This window comes from Struthio camelus, chromosome 5 (genome assembly GCF_040807025.1).
Source record: "Struthio camelus isolate bStrCam1 chromosome 5, bStrCam1.hap1, whole genome shotgun sequence".
Taxonomy (NCBI): Eukaryota; Metazoa; Chordata; class Aves; order Struthioniformes; family Struthionidae; genus Struthio; species Struthio camelus.
In genome coordinates this window covers 26917004-26944069 of record NC_090946.1, presented here as the reverse complement: position 1 = coordinate 26944069, position 27066 = coordinate 26917004, and the positions used below count along the sequence as shown (strand labels likewise).

General features: G+C 38.1%; 2 protein-coding genes across 9 annotated transcripts in view; both read left to right on the top strand.

Annotated features, from left to right (window-relative positions):
* QSER1 (glutamine and serine rich 1) overlaps positions 1-6462 on the top strand; it is a 50065-nt gene extending 43603 nt beyond the window's left edge. For 3 of the 5 annotated variants that reach the window (XM_068945205.1, XM_068945204.1, XM_009678323.2), the window contains exons 11-13: positions 694-846; positions 2290-2385; positions 2994-6462. In XM_068945205.1, the coding sequence (XP_068801306.1) occupies positions 694-846; positions 2290-2385; positions 2994-3134 (390 nt within the window). In that variant the 3' untranslated portion in view covers positions 3135-6462. The remainder of the gene's footprint in view (positions 1-693; positions 847-2289; positions 2386-2993) is intronic. The other 2 variants (XR_011141399.1, XR_011141398.1) reach the window with 2 other exon arrangements.
* A 1670-nt stretch (positions 6463-8132) lies between these two features.
* On the top strand, positions 8133-26847 carry DEPDC7 (DEP domain containing 7). Of its 4 annotated transcripts, none has more exons than XM_068945253.1 (10): positions 8133-8242; positions 8436-8577; positions 19660-20047; positions 22339-22466; positions 23381-23570; positions 24361-24575; positions 25686-25828; positions 26040-26165; positions 26259-26337; positions 26526-26847. In XM_068945253.1, the coding sequence occupies exons 3-10, from the start codon at positions 19893-19895 to the stop codon at positions 26738-26740; spliced, it is 1251 nt and encodes a 416-aa protein (XP_068801354.1). In that variant the 5' UTR covers positions 8133-8242; positions 8436-8577; positions 19660-19892; the 3' UTR covers positions 26741-26847. The 4 variants fall into 4 exon arrangements, with proteins under 4 accessions (XP_068801354.1, XP_068801355.1, XP_068801353.1 ...); XM_068945254.1 differs by lacking the exon at positions 8133-8242 and adding an exon at positions 16553-16644 and having other exon boundaries at positions 8250-13681; XM_068945251.1 differs by lacking the exons at positions 8133-8242; positions 8436-8577 and adding an exon at positions 17111-17282.
* The last annotated feature ends 219 nt before the right edge of the window (positions 26848-27066 follow it).

Sequence of the window (27066 nt, the reverse complement as noted above, 5' to 3'; positions counted from 1 at the left end):
AACTCTGTATTTGTACAACAAATTTGTATGCAAATTTACACAAATAATTTAGTCAAAGAATGCAAAACTGTAGCTGGTAGAAATGAAATTCACCCCCATGTGTTAGAAGAGAACTTGTGCTTGTTTAAAATGACCGTCTGCTTCACTGTGTGAAAACTTTTCCCTTCCACAGTTGGCTAAGATGCAATTATATTATATTTTGCAAAAGCTGGGACACGTTCCTTGAAGATATTTAGGCATCCAACCCCTGTTACAATTGACAGACTTCCCATGCCTGAGTAGGAATTAAGTATCTAGGAATCTCCAAGTAACTAGGCTTTAGAGATTCTTGAGTAGAAATGGAATGGAAAGTAACAAAAGGGATTTTAAAAGATAAAAATTTCCTACTGGAGCCTGTCTTTTTTGCTCTAATGAAAGAATCATGGAGGATACCTGAGATACAATGAAAGGATCTTCTCATCTTGAAAAGTTACAGCAGCCAAGAACAGGTGGTCATGCTTTTCAAACTGTATATTGTTGCTTGATAGGTATCTGATAAAGATTTTTTATCAGGTCTTTATGGAGAAATAAATTGTTTTATAATCAGCTGCATTTTAAGTTCTCAAAGAAAAGTGGCTAATTTATCAGCAGTCTAGGTTGCTGGCAGTTCTTAAATTTTTCATAATCCTTTCTCTTTATATGCTCTGTTTAAAGAACGCTTTGGAAAACTTTCCTGAGCTGACAGTAATCACTCGGGATTCTAAGACAAAAACTGGGGGAACGTCTGTGTCCAAGATCAAAATGAATGGTAAAGCTTACAACAAGAAAACGCTGAGGGTTTCTAAATCAACCACTAAGTTAGCACAGGTGAGTGTTAAAAGGGTTTATTGCTGCCACTATCTGACTTCTAATATGATAAACACATTTGTATAAAATATTGTTTCATATATTAGTTTTTCTGTAGAGTTATCAAAATATAAAATCTTTGTTGAACCAGATTTTTTTTGTGACTAAGAAATGTTAAAAACAACTTTGAAAGCATTCATTACTTCAGCTCATTTTTGAAACATAGCTATTGCATTCCAGTAGGGAAAGGAAATATAATGAAATACTTTAAAATTATTCACTATTTTAGTTCTTGAACTACAACCACTTGCATTAATACATTTAGAGCATAATGCTGTCCTCTCCTGTATGTTCATTCAGGAAGTCTTTTGTGACAGCTACTCAAATTTACAGAAAGATGAAGAAGCAGTATGTCCTTAGAGTAGCTCCATCCCTATACAGTGGTCAGTAGGAGAAGTCAGTCAGGAGTGAGGTGGTGAGCTCTGCCTCAGCTGCACCTCTTCCCATTCATGTAGCATGCTGGACAGCGGAGCTCTATCTTGGAGAGCCCATTCTGCTTCTGTCATCACCAGAGCAAGGAGTGCACTTCAGACCAAGTTTCTGAGCAACAGCCAGCCTCTTGGACTGCTGCTGAAGCAGCAACATGTTGCCTCAAACATTGCAATTGTGGTGAAATCGCATTTAGCTTTAAATAATAACATCACCATAAACTTGCTGGAAAATGACTTTTACTAAAAGATGCAATAGCTGCCAGATCAAAAATGGAAAAATAAATGTTAATACTTTAATAAAAACTGAGATTAGATAACACTTTTTAAAATTTAATTCATTATTGCTTGTTTCCAATGACAGAATTAAGCTGTGTATCTTAATTAAAAACAATTTTTTTGAAAGTAACATGGTAAAGTTTGAGATGTACATGTTGTTAATTTCCATAGCATTTTAGGGCACACTGTCACCAGAGTTTGCTAGGTACTGGCTCACGTAGTTTTAATTCCCAGTAATAAATACTGGCTAGACAAATGATCATTGAATATAGCCCACATTTGCTTTTCTTGAAAAAATAACTCAAATATTAGGTAAGTATAGATCAGTTCCTCTACAGCACCAAGTATTTACTTTTTCCCAGTGACATACACGAGCCTGCTGGAGAATAGCTAATCATTGGCTGGTAGTGCAAGATTGCACGAATTCTTGACAAAAGGGTGTCTTATTTCACTTGCCGGGCGTTCAGGGGAATTGAAGGAATTTTTGATAACATAGTTTTATATGGGAAATAAAGATAGGAGATAATTATGATGTAATATATCTTAAACTGTGCCAAAGTATGTCAAGGCAATTATTTTAATAAAACTTCCATTTCTGAATTGTTGAAAACAAATTTATTTACGGAAGATAATGCCCATCTGTCTGTTTCTTGGAGAACAACATGAATTTATGTAAAAATAACTGTTCTTTTTGCAGGAATTTACTGTAGATCCAGACAAAATACAGTTGTATTCTTTGTATCACTCACTCCATCATTACAAATATCATATATATCTGACATGTAAAGAGGAGGTAAGTGTTGCTGTCTTTATGAGATATTTTTGCATACATTAAGGGAATTCCCTGAGGGAATTGAGTCCCAATAGAGGGACTATTCTTCTTTTCCTCTTGGCAAATGAGTATGGACTGTGGCCTCCTTGTATTTTAATTAATTTCTCATGGCAAACAAAAAGGTATGCTGAGCACGAATGTGTCCCTAATGGGCACTGCTGCCCAGAGCATTCAGATTTGAGGCCTATAGGGCAACATACCATGAGGAATTGGTGGGTAGGTAAGCATTCTTCACCGTTATCCAAAATAAGCGAAATAAATTGTATCAATTTGTGTAACTACTCAGCTCTAGAATCTACTGTGTCTTAGAATGCCCGTTCCTTTACTTTTTTGCAAAACCCCTGGTTGAAATATTCTAGGTAGCAAAAACATGAGAGTTGAGCTCTGACAAGAGCCACTGTTAAGAAATACAGTCTGCTTGATTTTTGAGCTTAAAGGTTTTCTTCCAAAGAAGGGTGGTATTTAACTGCAGAATATTATGAAAACAAAAATTCTGAAATGCTGGCAGTCTGACATGTATATGTGTATGCATGTGTGTCTGTCTGTCTCTCTTCTCTTTTTTTAAATAGATTTCTTCTGTTCAGAAAAAGAGTGCAGATCTAGGACAGGAAGAGATTGTGCAGCTGTGCATGAAAAATATAAAATGGGTGGAGGATCTTTTTGAAAAGTTTGGTGAACTTCTGAATCGTGTCCAGCAGAAATGCTCATAACAAATATGTATCCCAGATTTCACATTTTTCTACGGCACTAACCTGAGGGAACAGAAAGCTCAGAGAAAGGCTCTGATTTCTTTCACAATGCCAGACTGCGTTCTTGTTCATAGGCATTTTTATTCCTCTGTATGGAACTTTGTGCCTTGGCTCTTGCTAAGGAAAAGCAATGCTGCCAAGGAAATCAGTCCTTTGGAGATGGAACTAAACATAAACCTTACCACGTTTTTAACCTGAAGAATTATTTTCTATTTTGTAAACTATTGGATAACTTAGTTTTATTTTCAGAAATGTTTTTGACAAATGATAAAGCATGCACTACATATACTTTTTTCTTTATCGCTAAAAAGATAACAACACTTAAAATACTACAGATTTTTTTCCATCTCTGCAACAGGAAAAAGTCAGCATTGGGGTGAACTAATTTTCACATGTGTCTGGCCACCAAATTTAGAGTATTGTACATTTCATGAACAGAGCCGGAGTGACATCAGTTCCTGCATACATATATTGCTATCATAAAAAAAAAAACAGTAATGTCATTATGCTTTATGGACTCCTTTTACTATTGTCATGTTCAGGAGACTGAACATGGAGTTGGTGCAATCCTATGACTGCTTTTTGTGTCAAATTATATTGTAATGAAAGACAATGACCTTAACTATTTTCCCTGTTTTGAAGAAAAAAAAAATATTTTCCTTTATACTGTGTTTTTTTTCTGTTGGAAAAAAAAATTTCAATTGTACATTTTATCTCACTAATAGTTGTATTTTTCACAGAGAAAATATTGTGGTTAAAATTGTTTCATGTATCTTTGTAATACACTTTCCATTGTTTTCAGTAAATCCTAATCATTTATATGTTGATTTCATATTGTAAGCTATATATCTCGAGGTAACACGTTGTTTATACAGGTTTGCTTCAGTGTTAACCAGAATAATGCATAGTAGACTAGTTTTGCTTTAAGTGTAGTTGTGTTAGACACTGCAATTATTTTCCGATACGTGAAAATAAATTTCTTACTAAACTAGCACTTGATTAACCGAGAGTTTAAATGAGGAGCTACTACACTTTATCTTCGTCAACAAAGATTGTTGATTGGATAGACTATATGCAGTGTTAAACACAGCTTACATAGTTGTTTGTAGAACTGGCAGTTGCAGAGCTGTTCTCTTCTTGGTGCCTTTCAAGTCTTCAAACATCTTTCTGTAGCTTTTTTTTCCTCCAGTTTATTAACAGTTAGTAGTGCCACTAGTCACACTCAGACAATGAATGTAATGGGCTCTAATCAAGAGAACATTTTCTCTAAATTTGCAAACAGAATGCCTTACTGAGTCATTCAGAATGGAGATGTAATCTACTGGGGTCCTAAGGGGAAGAAAAAAAAAAAAAAGCATGTTCTTTCTTCAGATAATGTAGACAAAAAATCATTCCTTTATCCTTTCACTGCCACTTAGTGCCTTAATTTCAGCCAAGAAAGCAGGGTTCACTATTCATTGGCCAAATGAAATAATCTTCGTTGCCATGTGACCTATTTTCCCGTTTTCTGTTTTGATTGTATTTAGTTGTTAAATATTCATTAGACCGTAGAACTTTGAAACGTTTAATGAATAGATGTGATAATGAAATGATTTGATCTTCAGTAATAAAATAGAGATTTGAAAATTAAAGTATGTACAGAATTTTAGCCAATTAGTTTTAGAACCTTGTAGTATGTTTACCATATTTCCAAAGGTTTTCATCTTTTAAAAGCAATAATTCTTTAAAATTTATACGCAGACTGCAGTGAACAGACTGAGTCAAGAACAGAAATGGGTATGTGCCCCTGCCTTTTTTTTAAAGCCTCTTCATAGTGTTTTTGCTTTAAAAAGAGAATTAACTGTCATATTAATAGATACTTTGTGCTACTGCTACATCTACTATAATCAAGGGGAGTGATATGGGTTTTGATTTAGGAAGAGTGTGCAGAATGTTGTACAAATCATGAAGCTAATTCATTTTAACAGTGAAAAGAAAGGTAGATGTAGGGTGGAAGAGTTGCCATTGTTTCAGTCATTCTCTGTTAAATCTGGTAGGAGCTAAAGTTTGTGTGGTGAACCAAGCGGCAAAGTTACCAGCATCGATAATGATCAGTTAAATTCATTTTAATGTGACTGTGCACACTGGAGGCATAATAGAAATGTGCCTTGTGTACTATTTGATCTCTAGTAGGGGTTCCAAACTTGAGTATATTCTCTAACTGGCTGGGGTGGTTGGCAGCAGTTCCTGGCTGTGTGGATTCATGAGGGGTGTTTAATTGCTCAGGCAGAGTTCAGTTGTCACATTACAGTGGTGTGCACAACACAGTTTGGGAGCTCCTAATCAGTAGTTTTAGAAATGATTAGGATGCAGACTGAGCAAAGTTGGCTCCTTGATTGTACAGTAAAGAACTCACTAGACTTTGTCTCCCCCTTCCTAATATGACTGTGAAGTAACTCATTAAGAGAGATTTATATGCTTTCAAAATGATTTATATGCCGCTACTTTATGCTTCCTGTAGATTTTTGAATCTAGAAGTAGCTTTAGGAAGCTACGTGTTTTAAACCAAGCCCTTAGATACTGAAAAAGAGATGAGAAGTTTTTGGAGTAGTTGGTTCACATTAAAAAGCCGGTAACTTTAGCAACAACCATCTTAAAAAAAAAAAAAAAATGGCCAGGATGCTCTGCACTGCCTAGAAGGTGACCTGGCTTATTTTTGACTGTTTTATTCCTAAGGCCAGCGAAACAAGCACTGTGCCTATAAAAGACAGGAAAAGCCTATCCTGAATGAAAGTAACCCCAGACTATTACAGATTATTATAATAGAGCTTCCATCTTTGTGTTGGGCTACACATATGGTGGCTGGATTACTATTTTACCAAATTAGGATGAAGTGAAAAATGGAACTCTCAAGTATGTGAAGGATCATAAAGTAAAATAAAGCTTTGTTAGTGGGATTGAAGAAGATTTTTATACTGAAGCAAACTTAGAAAAAAACTCAATGTACAAATTACTTTTCACACAAATATTTTGCTTTATTTTGTTGCATTTTAGATAATTAATTCTGCACCCACACCTCAGTCTTCTTTCTTTTCTGAAGTAACAGTGAGGTCCTCATCCCTTAACATCTGCTGACAGTGGAAATTGAGCACTCATTTGACTGCAAGAGAAGATGCACTAGGAAGGAACAAAACCCTCCTGAGACTATGAATTAGCAAATTAGAAATTAATGAAACTAACAGCATGATGAAATATTTGGTTTTTAATTCCACCATTTTTTCCTTTAATATGGCATCCCTGTTTACATCAGGTTTGTTTTTATTGAAATACAGTATTTCTCTTAAAGGCAGGTTTTCTTTGAGATGCTGTTTCCAAAGTTTTGCTAGAAAAGAATCAGAGACAAAATTGGATTGAAAAACTGTCTCTGAAAATGGCTAAGGAGTTTAGGGTCTCTAAAGTTATATGACGTGTATCTTATTCATATATTGTCTAAATGGAATACTACTTTTTAAAAAAGCAAATCTTACAAGCTGTCTTCCAAGTAAATGCTTTCCATAGGGGAAATATATTTTAAATATTATTTAAATATTTACTACTATTTAAAACAATTTTAAAACAGAAAAGCTAAATCTATGGTCATAAAATGTCAGTGTGTCATCAGTCATTTTCTGTTTTGTTGCCAACACTTGACATTTGGTCTCTCTTACCCTGTTAGACACCTGTGCATTACACAATGCGCATTCTGCCATATCTTATTGTTTAAGCTAATATTAACATGTCATTGTTAACAAATGCATGTTTTCTGCGTATCTCCTCTGCGTATGGCAAAAATGAGGCTAGGGCTAATGAGAGACACTTTATGCATTCTTAGTCCAGATTTTCAGGTGGTCCATTATACAATGTATGGAAATGTGAAAAAGGACACAGTTTTGTACCGTTCATGATGTTATTAACTAAACCCATTAAAGTGAAAACAGTTTTTAAACAAAAACCTTATAATGCTCAGTGATTTATTATTAAAATATTAAGTCTTGAAAAGCTAGATTGTTGGAAAAAAGTGGCTTTTTAGACAACATTTTCTGATCTTTTCAATATGAAGAAATACAATTCTAGTTCTTTTTCATTATATTGTATGAATTCAGGAACATGTCCCATTTATCTGATTTTTTTACATGTATAGTTCTAAATGTTCTTGAACTCATTTTCACTATATATCTGCCAGTTCTGAAATTGATATGACAAATGAGGAGCCAAACAATTGCGATAAATGAGAGGCTGTCTTCTTCTGTGATTCAGATGTTTTTAGATACGCTGTTTTCTTTTGTTCTCTTTGTTCTCTAAGTAGAATATCTCCATGTACCTATGGGAAAAATGGTGCTAAAGGCTGAGATTTTTTTCAATTGCAGTAACTTATTCCAGATATTTTCTTAGAAATTTTGTTCCAACACACACAGGGCTGAAATCCCACATCCTTCATTTCTTTGATTATTTATTATTTCTTTGATCTTAGCCTTAAGATATATGGTGGCCCTTCTCTGAGCCACTTGCTTACAGAAAAAGGTGAATCTGGAGAGCTGGAATATTTTTGTAATGGTCCTGTGTATAAGAGCTGCTTCCCAAACCAAGATGAGTAAAAGACTAGCCATTTGCCCATGGAGTTATTGTGTTGTCTTTCCCAAAGAGCACTTTGGGAAATAGTCAGCACAGAGAATGTCCTTTTGCAATGTGGAAGCTGAACTTTTTTTAATGCTGCATTCTGATTTGCTTTATAATTTAGGAAGGTTCTTTCTTTCTTTAAAAAAAAAGAGAAAAAAAAAAAAAAGAAATGCAAGAAGCCGAAAGCATACAGCCTCTTAAAGGAGAGGAACAGCTCCTACAGTGAGTAATCTGTTGGTAAATATCTTAGAGTCAAAGTAACTTATTCTGCATAGGTATTTGCCTCTCTTGTAGAAGCCTAACAAATCTTTGCTTCATTTCCAGAGAATTAAAGAACAGAAAACTTTCTTAAAACTCCTCATAATTTGATCTCTTGTAAAAGCATAATGGTGAATACAGAGAATGAGCTATATGTAAAGAAGCGGAAGTAAAAGGTGAGTCAGGGAAAACAGCAAACAAAAACTTCTACAAGGGCTGCCTTGTATGTCATTTGTCCTGGATATGACTTTGTTTTCTACTCTTAAAAGTTCCGCTGGACTATTTTGTGTGCAAGTGAAATAAATATTGCTTTGACCGGGTTTTCCTTAATCCCCATTACAGCAACTGCTAAAATTCTTTTACCTGCAGGGAAAAAGTAGGCAAAAGGATCCATTTTTACCAGCCAACATACCAAGGGATAGAGGGAAGCAGCAATAGCAGCAGTGCCACACGGATAGGACTGAAGAGCAGTTAAGGCCCTTCATTTGGAGAAAAACAGATCCAGAATGAGGTAGGACTGCTCATACATATGTTAAGGCCAATATAAGAGGAATCTGAGTGAGAAGAGGGGTGGGAAGTTGAATGATGGGAGACATAGCAAAGGAGGATGACTTTGGGAAGCTAGAGGAGCTTTTTTTAGAAGAGTAGGAGGTGGGAGTCCCAGTTAGGAAATAGCTTCATGAGGCATTCTGCAATGTATAGTAAAACTGATTGAAAAGTGATGGCAAATTAGCAGCATGATCTAGTGGCCGGTGGACATTCGTAGTTGAGGGCCCTGCCGGAGGACTGTTTGCATTTTGCCACACATCATGAGCTTTACAACAAGATGAGTTCAGTCTAGTCTTAATTCTGCTTTCTGTTTTGCTATCAAAAACGAGGGCTTTTTTCAGTCTTGAAAAGCATGGATGCCAGTATATCTCTGCATGGAAGCAACGGTTTTTCATTGCCTCCCATTATAAGCTATTTTTGAGTGTGTGTATCACTAGACCCTAATTCCTGCTCAGGTTTTCTTGTGTTGTATAGTCAATATTTCAACTAATTTTGTTGCAAGAAGTGTGAGGTGAGCAAAAACCCTTTCAAGGAATATTTATAATGTAAATCATCTCAGACGGAGATTTTTTTTATTATTTTTGCAAATGCAAACATATTCTCAAAAGGTTAGCACTTGTGTCTTATTTCAGACATCCATGTGAAAGGTTAGGAAAAAAAGTATGTATGGGCTGTGTCATAGCATGAATTGATTCCTCTCTCTATATAGAGTTTGAACTATGATCGTCCCCAATAAACAAAAAAAAAATGCTACAGTCCTGTGCAAACTAAGACTTTGACCTAGTTAAGGGAATTTATTTGGAAATAAGTTGCTAACATGTTAACCAGTGCATTCACGTCTTACGCCTTCATGTAGATGAATGTGTGTATGGTAAGCATACATTGAAATGGCAATTAAAAGTGTAGCATTCAAGTAAATGCACATTTTTTGGGAATAGAAGTAATATGAAAATCTGTGAGTAATGACGATAATGGTAGATTTCAGTTAAACTGTAAAATTTCCAGCCAATATACAGTCAATATATTCACTTTAAAATACTGTAACTGAGGCCAAATAGAACATGTAAAGCAGTTAACTATTAATCATCTAGTTTGTGTAATAGTTTCAAAATCAGAGTATTTGTCTTCTTTTGGATACACCTGTATGCTCACACACAGAGGAGAATTTTAGTTGTGTTTCTCATTCTGTACATGTGATAAAGATTATAGATAGTAGGGGCCACTCTTGGCTTCAGTTACTATGCTTAGGTGTAAAAGTTCAACTTAAAGTGCTGTGGTTATTTTTTCATAGATGTTTCCTGTTCAAGTTATTGTCAAATTAACTCCCCGTTGACTTTTTTATTTTACAAGCATTACTTGAATGTTACTTCAATGTTACTTGTTATATCGTTGGGAGTACATGCATATTAAGACTTCTAGGGCTTGTGATGGCAAGACTTTATAAGTAAAGCATCTTATTTGGCATCGTCCTCTTCTTTCTAGCTGTGGTTGCTTCTAGTGTGATTGGTCTGTGTATTATTCTTGTATGTTTTTGCTGCAGCAACAGAATGCAAATGGCATGGTAATTGAAAAAAAGAGCTAAAAAAACAGTGTTTCATCATGTGGTTAGGTCAAGTTAGTTAGTAACTTGGTCAAAGCTCTGGGAGAATGAGGATATAGATGTGTTTACTAAGTAAAGCAGCTTTGGTGGTTTTTGAAACTTCCAAGGTTTTTGATGTTGGTCAGTACATAGAAATTACTATCCCTACAACTTTGGTAACAGATGAGAGTATGTGAATGATTTTTATTTGTTTCAGTGTAATGTCTTATCAACTTTGTTTAAACAGCTAGAAAGGTAGTTTGATCTAAGTTATCTAAGTTATCTAAGTTGATCTAATGGACTTTGCACTGAAAGAGCTGAAGAGAGAACTTGCATGCTCTGTGAGAATCCAAACGTTGCAATTCTGGAATCTATTGACCTAAAAAAAGCGAAAGAAGAAATGAAGGAAAAGAAAAGAAAATTGCTTGGTTGAGAATTGTTACTTTCAACATGACCTGAACTGTTAGTTCTTTTGAGATTTATGGGGGGTAAAAAACTATGCAGGGCAGTGCTTCAAGCACCATTTTACCAGCCTAAAATGTGGGCCTGTCAAAACGTGTGATTATTGAGTTTGGTGGCCCCAGCACATTGTATGGTAATATAAAAGGTGAATTACAGATTCATGCATGTAGCATACATACACAGTAGGCCTGATCCTGTGCTCTAGAATGCAAGCCTTGCATTCATTTGGTTAGCTTAAATAGTGGTATAACTGATATGTTGCTGTTTTTTAAAGAAGTCAGAACAGATGGTCAAAATCAGGAATTCACTTATATTTGGCAAGTCCACTTAGTTTTCATGTTTTTTCCCCCTTATCTATCAGCTGTTTCCGACCTATTGAGCTTGTGCCACTAGCAGCTGCTTTGGGAGCAGAGTCATGAAACTTGTCCCTAGATCAGTGTAAGTTACTGCTTGGCAGTGTATCAGCTAGGAATCACTGCTCCCTCTGCTGGACTGCAGGCCCTCCATAGTTAAAGCTGCTCCCCTAATCCTTTGTAACTTTACTTAAAGCCACTCTCAGCAATAACTTAAGTTAGTGTGTTTGTTTTTATGTTGCAACATACAGGAGTTCACAGTTGGTCAGTTATCACAGCTCACCTGAAAAATGGTAATTCTTAGTTTGGCAGATGGTAACTTCTTAAATTCCAATTACTTGTGTCTGATTGTACCCTGAGAGTGCTCATTCTAACTGAACAGGTTTCTAATGTATAGGTGACAGTGAGTCTTTACTGCTGTATGAGGAGTCTTTATCCAAACAGTGTTGTTAGGACCATGCTATCCTGGGCACGTGTAGGCAAGCTGTAGTCAAACTCTGGTTAAAATATATGCGTATTTTGAATGTCTGAGAAGACTTTAGCAAGAGGAAAAAATAATTTAAGACAAAATTCCTTACTACTTTAGCTTATTAAAATGTACCGATTGAGATGCAGAGGCCAATCTCTGTATTTTGTGTCATGTTGCTAGTAACCTTGGCTCCCTATACACTTCCCTAAAATAAGCCATCTCAAATAATTCCAGGTTTGATTTACTCCCTTTCCAGCCCCTGTGCTTGGATTCTTAATCTGAGAGTGAACCCATGTTCCACCGGAGGTCAGTGTATAGCCAGTGCACACTCAGTTTGTTGCCTGCCTTTTCTTAATTTGCAATTGCCCTGCTTGACTTTGTTGTGCAGTTACATTGGTATTCCAGCTTAGGAATGGAGGGATTTCACTCCTGAACAGTGCATGCTTTGTTGATTCAAACATTCAGTCATCCAGAAGCTTCTGTCTTAAGAACTTGTTTATTGTTCTAGTCTCTTCAAAAATGCAAGGGCAGAATTCTTACAGATTTCATATCATTATAAAATCCCAAAGTCTGCACTTCAGGAGTAAATCTTACTCTAGCTAATGGGGCAGATGTGGCAGGCATTGTGGGCTGAATGTTGCAGGATGGCATCATTGTAGCCCACCTGCTACTACACAAACTCTTTTTATTCCAGGTGCAGATAAGATATTGGGACTGAGCAGTGAATTTGTGAACAGCTTGCTCTGCATCCTAAGGGACAGTGTTAATCCTCTCTAACCCACGGAGTTCAGCCCCAAGCAAACCTCTCATGCTCTTTAGTACAAATAGCAGAACATATATTATAAGACCGATTCACTGTGCAAGTTCTCTCAGCTTCCTTCATATGTCTAGCATATCAAATAGCCTTTGGCCATCCAATATTGTATGAATAGGTATTCGTTTTTTAAAGTTTGAGATTAATAAAAGTGGGAAAGTTTTCTGACTTTCATAGGACAGTTTCAATATAAAAAAAGCCGCACATACAGGGCTTTATATCTTTAAGCAATTAAACAGTAGGGGTTTGATAATGTTATGGTGTTTGTGGCTTAAAAACAGTAGTTTCTGTAATTGAAGCTGTTGTTTTTTTCCTCAAGTGAGTACCTTTATGTGAGAGTGACCTGTATGTTGAAGTTTAATGTGTTTGATCATTTGTGAATGGAATGGAGCAACATTTTAAGGGTCACTGTTCAAAATGTTCTCTTTTCATCAGCTTCAGCATTGCAATGAATACAGGCATTGTTGATATTTAAGTAAAAAATTCAAAAGAGTTACTGTTCTAAATAACTGGAATTTTTTTTGAATTTTTATGGTAAGTATTATTTGCTATGCTTTTTCAGAAACAAAGCCATAAAGATTGGGTCCAGTATGTCCTTTTGTTTATGGCAATAAAACATATATATTTAATTAGATGTTTGTCAACAGAGTTTAAATCTTTGAAGTTTATATTGTTGTGGGAAGACATTTGAAATCTAAATAAGTAAATCTGATCTAGAAAAGAGATAGCCTTCTGTAGTCTGATACTTGCTTATGAGATTTAAGATTAGAATTTAAAGTGCATAGTCTGTGTTCATACTTCAGAAAAGTGGAATCTAAATTCTTTTTACTTAAAAGAAATGCAATAGTATTCTGCAAAAATGCCCATTTATATCATGATCTGTCACTGTTATTGGGAAATCAAACTTTTTTCTAATTTTTGGCACCTAAAAATGTGAAAAATATTAGGGAAACTGAACACTTTGCTTTTAGAACATGTTTTTTCCCAAGTTTGGGGTCTTTTATGTTTTTCTAAAAATATTGAAATGTAAAGAAATTGAAAAAAACTTTTTCCTTTGGTTTTGTCAGGAATGCATAACACTTCCCAGTTATTTAACAAAGCAGTGATCTGCCTTAGATAAAAAATAAGCACTTGTATTTTCTATGAATGTGCCTCCATCTTTTTAGACAGTGCTTCCTGCAGTTTTTGTCTTTTCAGTAATGATATTGCAACAGTCAGTCACACAGTCATTTTTTACTCAGTGAAAACTTTTTACTTGCCTTTAATTAGGTCTCCTTCATTTGTGCCCAGAATGCCTGGAAATTACAGGTTCTCTCTCATCCAAATACTGGGTGGCTGCCCAGCTTCCAAGCTTCTTATGGGAAAAGCGAGACAGCACTTAATATAAAGGTATTCATCAGTTATTCACTTTGTGACACAAGTCTAAGTTTTGCCCTCTGCATCCCCCTACTCAGAGAAGACCTGAATATAGGTGACAGCCCATATTATCCTTTATAATCATCTTGATCCTTAAGCAAACGCTTAGTTGACATGAGTAATTTATTCATATCTTGAGCAGAAAGACATGCCTGAAATTGTTGCTGTTGAATTTAAATACTCTACTCTCCCGCTTTATCCTTCTAATTAAACCCTAAGGTTCTTACATAAGTTTCCAAGAATTTCTGAGTCTTTAGTTGGTAAGTTCTTCAAGATGCAAGCCACATTCTTGATCCTGTTGTAGTCGATAGTCGATAGGATTTCTAGATGACCTGGAAATCAAATCAAAGTAGACTTTTATTTTGCTGTTCTTGACTTTAAAACTTCCGCTCTACAAATTAGGACTCAGTTACCCAACTCGTTAAAATCAATTTTAGGCGCTGTAACTAAATCACACTGTTGTTTTTCTGTGCAACTTCACATCGCATTATTAGATCCAGAGCAAACAGTAAAGCTTTACATACAATCAGACTTCCTTTAGTGATCTCCTTTGTCATATTCCATGTACCAGATTTTGATATATTTACTTAACGCAGCATCTGCCTCTGTATGCAGTCCTGTATTTTTCAATGGAACTGCTTTTGGAGCAAGATACTGTTCCATGTGCACAGGAATGCGGCTAAGTTTGTCCTAATGATTTGAAGTATGAGTGATAATTGCATCTTTGTGTCTGTCATTCTCTTGTGTATCCTATGTTCAACTTTATGAAGGTTCATTTGGGGAAAATGCTGTGGAAGGTGCCACGAAATACAGCATGTTGTACTTTCATCTGAGATCTCTCCACTGCAGTCGAAGGAATCACCAGCTAAAAATGATCCCATTGACTGCACAAGATGGCATTCTTTCTGTTAATTGTGTAAAAGTATTTCATGTAATTCAGACTTTATTTACCTGCTTACATCTGTGCTTTAGCAAAGCATTTTATAATAATGTAAAAACTATTAAACGATGTATAGCTTTTTGTAATGTCCTTTGATATGAGATACTGTTTGACAACAGCTGGCTGGTGGGCCAGTGGCTGTCGTCTGCTCATCAATGTCTCTTGCCTCTTAGTAGTGTTGGAGTGGATGGATAAACTGGTGTGTTGTGGTTGTGGTCACTGTGGTGAAACATGGAGGGAAGCAAAGACAGAAATCCAGGGGAGAGTGCTGATCACTCAGTAATAAAATACAAAAATAAAAAATTAATAACCGTCTGGATTTGCAGCTAGCTGTGTGCTAACCCAGGTTCGCTCTGTCCCCTGCAAACAGAATTTTGACAAATGGCCCTCTGCTATAAGGTGTAATATTCTTGTTACTTGGGCGATATACCTCCTTTCTGAAGATGTTTATAGTTCTAAATTATCTCAAGATTACAGTGAACCACTGCAGAATGATTGAATACCTTGCTTCATTGCAACAACTATGCTGAAACAAACTATTTAAAAATCAAAATGAATTCAGACATCTACTGACTTGCAGTTAATTTTGTCTAAATATTTTGGCAATAGCTAGGTGCAACTTCAAGCTCTTAAAAAATAAGGAATAGTAAAATAATATATCATGGAAATCCACATTGATGCATGCGGTACTTTTTTTTTTAATTGTGAATCTAATGGCTTAGGTTCTTAATGGCAATGATCCAAACAGTCAGACACTTATGAGGCAGAACTCTCTTTTGTTTTTACTTTCTCTTCCACTTTTCCTCCAAGAAAGAATTCGCTAGCTTCCCCTTCCAATTGTTGAAAAACAGTATTGAATCTAATTTTCAAAGGCTAGGATTTGGCTACAGTTCAAATAGATTCCCTTTTCTCTGGTCTTAAGACTTCTATATCTGAAAAACTTAACAAGAGGAAGTACCACTCTTAATGATATAGTTCTAAATATTTTATTGCTTTGTCAATGAGGCATGAAGAAATGTTTGTTTTCCATAAAAGCCTATAGTATCTAGTTCCCTGTACTCAAATTTCACAGCCTAAAATGAAGGCCATCGTTTATTCATTTGTAGATGATGTACAAACCTACAGTGCCCTACCTTAAAGTGTGACAAATAATAAAAGAAGCCTAACTTGAGCTTCGCTGGGTAGCTAAAATCTTGCACTCTACATTTGCTTGTGCAGAGCTCATTGCAGAATGGGCTAAATAAAGATTCACAGGGAATTTTGTTTTGCTAAACTACCACATTTTAATAATCTCATATCTCAACATTAATTTTTGCATCATTTCTGTATTATATCTATATTGTCAATATCAATATCCATATTGTTCAGTTTTTTTAATAAGCATTATATTATTTTTAAGTTTGTGCCTATCATGGATATATCAGTTTGACTTCAAGTCTGCTTCTATTTAAATCAATAAGTCAAAAATTCAAAAACTACTCTTGAATTTTACTTTGTTCTCATAGTATTATTGAGTCATCATCATCATCAAAAGTACTCCATATTTACCAGAAAATGGTGTTGGATCTCAGCTATTTCCCGCAGACAGTAGAAAAAACTTCTGTCACGATGAAAGTTGATTTATTCCTTCATTCCAATCAAAGAATGGCTATTGCTATAATTAACGGCTCACGTAAAACATCAGAGGAGAATTTCAACCATACGTGACTGTTCAAGACATACGTCCTGATAACAAACACGAGCGTTGATTCATTTTTTCAAATTGTCGGTCGCGTTCATCCACAGTCAGATTAATTTTAAGAAGGGTAGCTGACCGGTTTGATTTTTTAATCATGCTTACACAATAACTCTGACAAAACGTTCGCACTTTTGTGGTTTAACAGCGTGATGTATCCTTTTGCTAGGAAGGCAGGGTAACGTTTGAATTGCGGCAGGAAGCCTGGGAAGTTTTGCAGCCCTGCAGTGGCGCTTCACAGCAGACGGCGCCTTTAGCCAGGTGAGAACAGTGGTGTCCTTTCAGGCCAGAACCGTAGCGTTAGTAAAAACACCCGTTTTTCGCTGCGCTTTCTGCCCTCTCCCCCGGAATCAGTCGCTAGTGCTGCCGTTCCTGCGAACGACGTTTTATGAAAGGCTCCCCGTTAAGCCGCCGGCGCTGCTCGGGCCGGCTGGAGGACGGGCCCGGAAGCAGCTCCGGGGCGGGTAAGAGCCCGCCTTTGGGGGCTCCTCCCCACACCTGTCATTCCAGTCTCTGCGGGGACGGCCCGCCTGGCTGCCCGGCCCGCCGGCGCTCCCCGAACCGCCCGGCAAGCAGGAAACGGCCTCACCGAGGGCCGCGGTGGCCAGCTCAGCGACCGCGCGGCAGGCCGACCCGGCGGCCGTTCAACGGCTGCGGCGGCGCCCGGCCAGCCCCTCGCCTCGCCCCGCCCCGCCCCGCCCCTCCGCCTGGGCACTGCCAATGGGGTGGGCGCGGCCGCTCCGCCCCGCCCCCTCGCGGGTGACACCGCGGCGCGGCGGCGGGCGGCTGGCAGTGGCCGCCGTAGCCGGTGCGGGAGCTGGCGCTCATGGCCTCCGTGCGGGAGAAGGCGGCAGCTTTGAATCTCAGCGCTATCTGCAGCCCCGCCGCCAGGCCGCCGGGTACGGGGCAGGGGGGGCGCCGGGGTGAGGGGAGACCGCGCCGGGCTCGGCGGGTGCAGCCCTGTGGTGAGGCGAGTCCGCCCGGCCCCGTTGCGGGCTCGGGGGGTGGCGGCTGTGCCGGCCCCTGCCCGCGGAGCGGCGGCTCCCGGCCGGCGCCTGTCCCCGCTCGGCGGCGATTCAAAAGTTGGCCGCTCTCCCCAGCCGCGGAGAGGAGGCATTTCCGCCTGGGCGGCCCCGGCCGGGCTGCGCGTACCTGCCCCGCCGCAGCCGTTGCCCCGCCGCCGCCGCCCGTTAGTGAGGGTGGGGTAGGGGCTCCCCGCGCGACGGCCTCGTGAGGGCATCACGGGCGCCTCTCGGAGCGGCTGCGGCAGGCGGGGGCCGTCACGGGGAGGCTGGAGCCGTTGTCCTCCTGGAAGGAAACTAAAAACGGCAAGTAACTCGTTAATATAGCGTAAAGGCCCAGGGAGGGCTTGCTGAGAGCAAATGCTGTTTCTCTTCCCCTCGGCCACTTGAACTTTGTAAAACCATGCAGCCATACTTAATACTACTTCTCCCCCCCCCTCTCCCCCCCAGAAGGTGGAGGGGAGAGCTGGTAAAGCAGTCGTTAATAACAAGAGTTGCTACAGGCAAAAATGATTGATGCTCATGTTGGCAACAGAAACTAGAGTTGATGTTTAGGGCTTTTTCTTCTCTCTCTCTCTCTCTCTCTTTCTCTCTCTTTCTTTCTCTTCCCCCCTTTCCCCACTCCAAGTATGATACTTGGTGACAGAAATGTAGGGCTGGAAGCAACCTCTCTATGCTGTCTTATCTATTCTGCCTACTTTAAGGCATCATTGACTGCAGCTAGATGTGGTATGTGTTTTGTTTATCTTGTTCTTTTAATGTTTGGGAAAACATACTCCAGAACATCTCTGCCTAGTCTGTTCTGATGTTTATCTCTTTATTTCAAAGTTTTTCCTAACATAAATCTTTTCATAAAGCAGGCATCTGATTGGTAATGGCTCTTGAGATAACAGGTGTACCTTATAATAGCCTCTGTGTGCACAATCATTATTATTCCCTGCTTTTTTTAATCTCATTCCCCCATCCTCTTAATTTGCTAATTTCTGGACTCTCTGGTAGACGGAGACCAGCTGGAAGCCCTGGTGCCCAAAGTTGGAATACATTTTTCTAGCTAACGCCTCTTCAAACTGAACAGAACAGAAAAATTGCCTCTTGCTTCTTTGTGTAAAATGTTCATGGTAATATGTTCCAGAATGAGATGCATTTTTTTTTTAAACACTGCAACACACTGTTAATTCATTTGGTTTGAAGCCTGTCATAACCCCAGATGTCTTTCTGGAGGACTGCTGCCAACTTATTCCTCATTTTGTTCTTCAACATTTGATTTCTCTCTTCTTCTGTTTGCTTTGTTTTTATCTCTTATTAAGTTTCATCTGATTTCTGACTACTGCTGTGAAACTTGCATTTTAATCCAGGCCTTTCTAGTGGTTGCAACTTTTCCCAGCTAGGAAAGCTCCCAGCCACCTGCCAGTCTTTGTAAGTATGCTCTACATTACCTCAGTCTATATTACTGAGGCTTTATATGCCTCAGTCCTTGCTGAGGCTTGCAAGCATGCTATTCTTAACTTCAGACTGGTAAATGAATAATAGTTCAGTGGTTTTCCTGGAGAGGGAAGAGTGGTTGGCTCAAGGAAGTAGTACAGAGTACACAGTGCTTGAATCTCAATCTGAGCTGCAGTGGTAGAAAGCTGTTCTGTGGAATTTGTGTCCAGTGAATTATATCTTTAAAGAATTTTTTATCTTGTCAGTGATCTGCTGAGCGCTGCTGATACTAGGCAACTTGAGTGTACAACAGTCTTTCTTCTTTTCTCTGACGTATCTTTTTATCCCTGTCTCCTCATCTTCCCTCCCACCCCCCAACTGGCTGTATCTTCTTGTCATTGTTGATAAACTAGAGTGTTACAAATCTACATATAGTTGGTCTTTGATTGTGTGGAACAGATGTGCTTAGGAGTATGCCCTGCAAGTGCAACCATTAGGTGGTGAAGTAGTAATCAAAAGGATAGTACCACAAAGTAGCAGGATGCTGCTGAAAAAGTAAAATCTGCTAGTTATAAAGCATCAGGATAATGTGATGGAAGTAACCACCAGAGTGAGATGCATTGGTACAATGCAGAGACCAACTTCCTAAGAAAGCATTGCTCATGTATTAACACTTTGTTACGTGTTGGTTGAACCCAAGCCGAAGTAGAACTCTCAAAGAATGTAATTCCTTAAAAGTTTCATGAAAGCTAGTGGCCAGAAAGGGGACAGTTTGTCTTCTAATTGCAGCATGAGTTCAGTGTCTTTGCTTTCCCTGTTCTTGAATTCTTAGGGTTTAGCTTGGCGCAGAAACCGTTTGGAGCAACTTATGTCTGGAGCAGCATTATCAGTGCACTTCAAACTCAAGTGGAAGTGAAAAAGCGGCGACAGAACCTCAAGTGCTACCATGACTGTTTTATTGGTTCAGATGCAGTAGATGTTGTCTTTGCTCATCTTCTCCAGAACAAATACTTTGGGGATGTTGATATTTCCCGTGCTAAAATAGTGCGAGTATGTCAAGCCCTGATGGACTACAAAGTGTTTGAGGCTGTTTCAACTAGAGTCTTTGGAAAAGACAAACGGTCTGTATTTGAAGATAGTAGCAGTAGTCTCTACAGGTTCACAAATGTCTCAAGCCAAACAGATGTCGATAAAGATTACCAGCAGTCTACACCCCAAAGGTTGGTACTTAATGGAACATGATGATAAGAAATTTTAAATTGAAAAATATTTTGTATTTTGGGGGAAGGTGGAGGGAGATCAAGGGGACAGTGTACTTAAAGACCTGAAAAAAAAGTGTTTACGGTACAAGTGTTTGTGGGTTGCAGAGAAGTAGGGAACTGCACTCCCAAGTGAGCAATCACTTAGCCTGCATGGTTATTCACTTGTTGTGTCTATTATTGGAGTGCCTTCTGTGTGGGAGAGAACTTAGATGCATACAAGTGATTATCCGTTAGAATCTAAGCTAACATAACCAAATGGTGCTCAGCTGCATCAAGCAGGCTAGTGAAATGGAACAACCCTTAGTCATTGCAGATCTAACTCTGGCAGAAGCCAATAATCCATCTAGTAGTAACCAGTTTCTGAAGGGGGGGAAGGCAAACAAGCAAAAAGAGCTAAAACTTCTTTTATCATCTTAGCTTGACTAGGCTGCAAATTTAGCTTCCTTCCTGCCCCCCCCCCCCCCTGCCCTTCAGCTGTCTCTTCGTATGCACATGGCCTGATCCTAGGCTAGGCAGCAAATGACTATGCTGTTATATTATCGCATACTATTGTAGGACCAGAAGGAACAGGACCCTGGAATTAACTCCAACCATCACAAAATAATATACACTGCCATGCGGATTAATTTTTGCTGAGTAACTTGCTCTGAACAGTTTTTATGTTAAGTGTTGTATCTGAACATATTCTAATGTATTCTTTTGTGGACCTATCTCCATGCTGTTATTGCGGTAAGTTTTGGTAATGCACACTTTTGAAAACTGGTAGTGTTGGCCTGACCCAAAAAAAACCCAACCTCTTATGTGATGAATGTGTCCATGAGTATTAAACATAAAAACTTAAGTGCATTAACCCAGCTGATCAGAAGATTCTAGAAGCAGAGATTAAAAATGGGTAGTTCCTTGATCCTGCTCTCCCCCCTCCCCCCCCCCCCAAACACACATATACTAGATTTTGTTCTGTGCTAAACAAACTGGCCTCAGTTTATATTTGGAAAGAGGATTAGAGCATTTTTATTTCTCTAGAATTCTAAAGTGTGATACTTTAAAATATGCGTTAAAATATATTTGTCACAAAGTTTCTTTAAGTAAGACTTGGAATATATCAGGCAAGCAGTTATGAAACAAGACTATTTGTTTTCTGTTAGAGTAGAGCAAAGGCTTTTTTTCTTGGTGGGGCACAGATCCCCTGCAAAGGTTACTTTGCTTAATAAAAGGAATAGATCTATTGGTACATATGGTTTGTCATACAAATAGCAAAAATAATGGAGATGGAAAGGGGTTTGGAATGCCCTGAAGTAAGGAAGCTATTAGAAGTTCAAATTAAACAAATGCTCAAAGGAGAAAAATGATTTTACAGCTGGAGTTTGTATGCTCATTTTCTACTCCATGGTGTATGATGGCATTTATGAGAACAACCAGCTACAATTTAGAAATGAGTGATAGGTATCTGAAACACTCTGTTAGTTGGTGGCATGAGCAAGCCTTGCAACCTTAGGAAGGATCTTGCTAAGGAGTAACCACCTTTGAGTTTCTGAAGAAAAAAATCTTAATTTTGTGCCTCACTTCACTTCAGGGGAAAAAAAATGTTAGAACTCCAGAGGTTTGGGGGTTTTGTATGTTTTAGTTTTATAATTTTTCCCCTCCCTATTTCCTCAGCTACTGTCAGCTATTCCTCCAAAGAGGAACTATGGATCTGCATGCAACTATTATTTGCAAATACTTCTTTAAGATGCTGCACGTGTTCCTGTGCTGACATGGACAGAGAAAGTGGTGGAAAAAACTTTTTTTTTTTGCTTTTTTGTTCCCTGACATCTGTATGATCAAGCAGTAAGAGCTCCAGTGGTGCAGGTGGCTTATTTGCTTTTCTTGCTTCCAGCATTCTGTGCAACTTTATCTGTCTGTATTTGAGTGAAGGGAAGTGAGCTCAAGTGGAAGGTACAGCCACTGTTACTGTTCAGACTAGTCAAAGCTCCTAGCTCTTGCCTCATTTCTCAAAGAGCAAGAGGCTATCTTTTAGGCCAAGTGCAATATAGCAGAGTACTCTTAAGTGTTTGTTCTATGTTCAGTTGCAAACCTACAGACTTTTTAAAGCTTTTGTGGCTTTCTTGAAATAACATTGTTCTTTTCAGCAGGGATAGTAAAATTTTCTTAATAATTGTATTGATCTGGTTCTAGGGATTGTAACTTCTCCTTTAAGACTAAAGTCCTGATGTTGAGTAGTTATTTTTTGTTGTTTTTTAAAATCTCAGCTGTGAGAAGACAGTGTTTAACCCTACTCCTGTCAAACCAGAAAGCTTGGAGGATCTCTGGAAGAATTTGAGTCTAAAGCCTTCAAATACCCCTCAAATAAACATCTCGGAAAGTCTGTCCCATCAAGGTAAGCCAGCTAATGTCTCAGTTATTGTGTGTGGGGAAAAGTAAGGTAACTGTTGGACTGGAAAGGCTTATGGCTATCAGACTGGAGATAGAGTCAACCCGACTTTTAGTATTTTTTGTTTTGAACACCATATCATGACAAAGGCAAGCAATATTTATTGCAGGCTTGCTTTTTAACTTTACATTCAAACAGACTGGACTCATTACCTCTAGCCGCAGTAAATCAGTGTTGAAATCTTTGGAAAAGAATGCAGAATTGTGACAGATTCAAACCAGAGTTAGGAAAATTCTTCATAATGCTCAAATAATTGAGCTATGTTCACACCTGACTTAATTGTGATCAATAATCTGCTGTTAGTTAAAACTTTTCCCTAGCCTTTCAGTTTTGTATCTGCACTGTCCAGCTCTCCTTCAGTGTTGTGTATGCAATGGCCCAAAGCTCTTCCGAACAATTCATGTCTTTTCTCTGACTAAACTAATTATGTTTTTTTCCTTTTGAAAAATGATAATGCATCCTAGAAACTCTCGAAAACATGAGCTAGATAATGGTTGTAGAAGTTATGATAAGGATTGAGTATCACTGGTGTGTGTATGTGTGTTTTTTTTTTTTTTAATCCCTTGTCTGGAATAAAGATTTCTTGCAAATTAGGGCGCAAAGAATGTAAGACACTTCAGACTTATCCAAAAGCATTCTCCTACGCTTACAGTTAACTAAACAAATGGCTAACTCTTTTCTTCTGCTGTGATAAAATCCACTTAAAACTGACAAGAAACACGCTTTCTGTTATTGTAAATCTTTGTTTTGGGAAAATTAAGCTGTTGGACTAGGACTGGTGGGAGGAAGGAGCAGGTGTTTTTTCCTACTTTTTTTTTTTTTTTGCACTTATTGAATACTGTGTATTCCACTCTTCCCAGTTATTAACGAAGTATGGCAAGAGCAAACGATTGCTCGTCTGCTGCAGCTTGTGGACCTTCCACTCCTTGACTCTTTACTTGAGCGCCGAGAGATCAGACCTCAATTTCCACAACCGAAAAAGGGGACTGAGTATATCATCACAAGTAACTATTTAGATAGAGAGATTCTCAAGGCTTTCAGTGACTCTCAGTAAGTATCAATTACCTAACTCAGAGTAGAAAGCGTTTCTAAGTTGCTTAGAAATAAGGCACAGCTGATCTTTGCGTAGAAGAACTGTTCATAGACTACAGAACTGTACAAAGGACAAGAATAGGCACATTTCCCTATATGTTAGACTGGAATAGTAAATAGCAATTGCTAAGCTCTAAATCAAAAAGCAGCTGAGACAATTTCTGCTGAACTCTAGAAGAGCTTTTGAAGGCACAGATAGTATTCATAGGGATGACTATCCTTCCATCAATACAGGAAGTAAACATTAGAGTATTTTGCTGGCATTTTAAAGCTTTTCTAAAAAACTACCTCTGAGTGTATAGTTTTGTTTCTTGGCTTTTTTCTTATTGTAGGAAGTAAAAGAAAGCTGAATCTGAAACTGTATAAATGGTAAAAGTTTTTCGGTCTATGCTTTTAACTGCAATCTGAATCATATCAAGGCTCAGGTTTCTGTTTATCTAGTAATGACTTTGTCCTTGTCTACAACAGTAGAGGACATCACTAAATTTAGAATTAACTGCTTGTGCCTGTTCAGCTGGGAAGAAAACTAATTCTTCATCTTGATTAAATACATAACAAAGAAGCATATGGCTATGATCTAAGTGAACGGGATAGGAAATTTTTTTTTGTGACAATTTAAGGTATTTAAGTACCTACATGTCCAGCTTTTCCCTGTAATTGTACTTGCTTTCTGTGTCAAATGGAATACAACTGACTCTGAAAGATATAAATATGTAATGCTCCAAAGCTAAACCATTTTGTCTTCTAGAACAGATGAGTGGCTCTCTGCAGCAATAGATTGCTTGGAATATCTTCCAGATCATATGGTAGTTGATATTAGCAGAAACTTGCCTGATCAACCAGAGAAAGCAGACATGTGGAAACTACTGCTGTTTGAAAACATTGGTAGATACTATGGCCAGAAAAAGGAGCCACTGTTAAGCCATGCATCTGAAATTCATTCAGGAATTGCAGAACTGTTGGGTAAGTAAAATAAAGCAAAGTTCCTAAGCTTATGTGAGAGGTGTGTTGAAGACTATTTAGTATAGCAGCCAAGCTTGAAGACTAACTGCTGTGGAATTGAGTGTTTTGGTGGATGTGTGTGTGCACACGTGTGTGTGGTGTATGTGTTTTTTGGTTTTTTTCTCCAGTCATAAAGACAATGCTTTGAAATAATGCAAAATTCTGGCTTAAGGTCCTGGCTATATGCAGTTCTGTAGTTTGTGTTGGGTTCTATGTGTAATGGCTATGAAACAGAATGCTGTTATTTGGTAATACTTGGTATCCATGGAAATTAAATATCACATAAGATAAGATCTTAATCAAAGAAGATCTAAAGTCAAAGATGTATGGAAGCTCTGTACCCAATTCACTACTTTTTTTTTTTTTTTCCCTCTCGCTATAGTTGTCCATTAAAATGTGTTTCTAAAACTTTATCTAGTCACTGTCTTATTAAGTTTGTGTTGTTTCAGTCATCAGTTAATGCTTCCTCATCCCTGTTCTCTCTCTTTTTCATATTGCTCTGCCTTGATTATTGTTTTTATTCTCTCTTGGTGCAAATATCTTGCATTTATATCCCATTCTTCCTCCTCACATGGTAGATGGAGTCAATACAACCCACTTTATTTGGATATAGTTGATGCATCTAAAAACCTAGCAAAATTTTTCAAGGTAGTTTGCGATTAATTCATCAACCTAGCCCATTTATCTAGGAAATACACTTCAGATTTCTTGGGAGACCTCTATTGCCACAACCAGAGATCATTTATTTTCTTAACAGAACTATTTTCCTCTTCCAGCTGTTTCAGCCATGTTGTGTAGACTGTGAACTGTAATGAAAACTAATTGAAAATGAGCTTTCTTAAATATCAGGCTAAATGTCGTCTATGTGTAAGACTGTTCTAAGACTGCACAAACAGCTTTCATCAGCCTTGAGAATTTTTTGTGATAACTATTTTGTTTGACAAGTTTTGTTTGGAGAAGTGCACTTCTGTTCTGTGGCTCCTTTAATAATAATTAAATAGTTATAATAAGCAGATATGGCAATGCTTGAGGGTAGAACTGAGAAGGCCATAAACTTTTTTCTCCCCTCAGTGAATGGGAAGATGGAGCAATCTTTAGAAGCATTTCAACTCTACTTGAAACTTCTGGACAGCCAAACCAGGGAGGAGTTTAGAAGATTACTGTACTTCATGGCTGTTGCAGCACATAATTCTGAGCTCAAACTACAGAAGGAGGTAAATGTGCATCATTAATTGTTATACATTGCTTTACACTTACTGAAATCTAGCTGTCCCAGATGCAGGTTGGAAAGGATGTTAGTGGCTTGAACATGTGACTACAGGAAAAGCAATGATTATAGAAGAGCAAAACCCTTCTATCTCTTGATTAAATAGCACAGAGACTAATGCTCCTCTTCTGGTCACTGTTTTTCACCTTATTCTTTAGAGTGACAACAGGATGGTTGTGAAAAGAACATTCTCTAAAGCTATTATCAACAATAAAACCTTATCCAGAGGAAAAACTGACCTCCTGATCTTGTTCCTTGTGGATCACCAAAAAGATGTGTTAAAGGTAAGAGCTGGAAAATGACTAGGTTTTTGTTATCTCGTGTGCATGGAATTGCATTTTTCTTAAGCTGCTGTTTGGTCGTCTGTTTTATTCGAGATCCCAGGGACGTTGCATAAAATGGTCAGCAATAAACTGGTGGCTATGCAGAAAGGCCAAGATCCTAGTAAGATAACAGGTAACAGTTTAAACTTAACTCCTTTTATTCCTGTCTGCACCTAGATGTGAAATAAAAGGGTTGAGATGATGCAGAAAGACTTGCTGTAACAATGACTAACTTGACTCTAATGAAGAAAGAGAGATCTGTAGAGTCTCTGGGGTGGCTGACTGTTACTAACTATCTGACTGTCTTGTGTTTCCTCTTAGGCTACACCTTTTGCCAGAAACTTGATGAAAGTGAATATCGCTCCATTACAGAGAAGACCACAAAAGATGAGCTATTATTGCTACTAAAAGCTATTGATGAAGATTCAAAGCTCTCTGACAAAGAGAGAAAGAGACTGCTAGGTCAGTTTCATAGTAGTAATCCAAGTATTTTTATGCAGTATTTCGGAGACAAAGTTACAAATATGTGTGTGTGACTTTAAATGTAGCTTACTTTCCCTCTATACTGCAGCATTCAAAACACTAATATATTTTTAAATCTTTTGTATTCATGTATCTAATAAAGTTATTTTGTGGAACTGGATGGAACTTATCCAATGAAATTATTACCAAAGGCAGTGAGTGGTACCCAAGTTTAACCTATACTGTACAGTTTAGCATTGCTCATTCTTTCTTGTACCAAAATCCTTTCTTCTTTTCCTGCCCTAAAGCCAAGTCTCTTGACTCCTTCTGTTTTCTTCAACTATCAAAAATACTGAGCTGGGGAACACTTCTCTGTGAATGAGATGTCTCTCTTCCATCT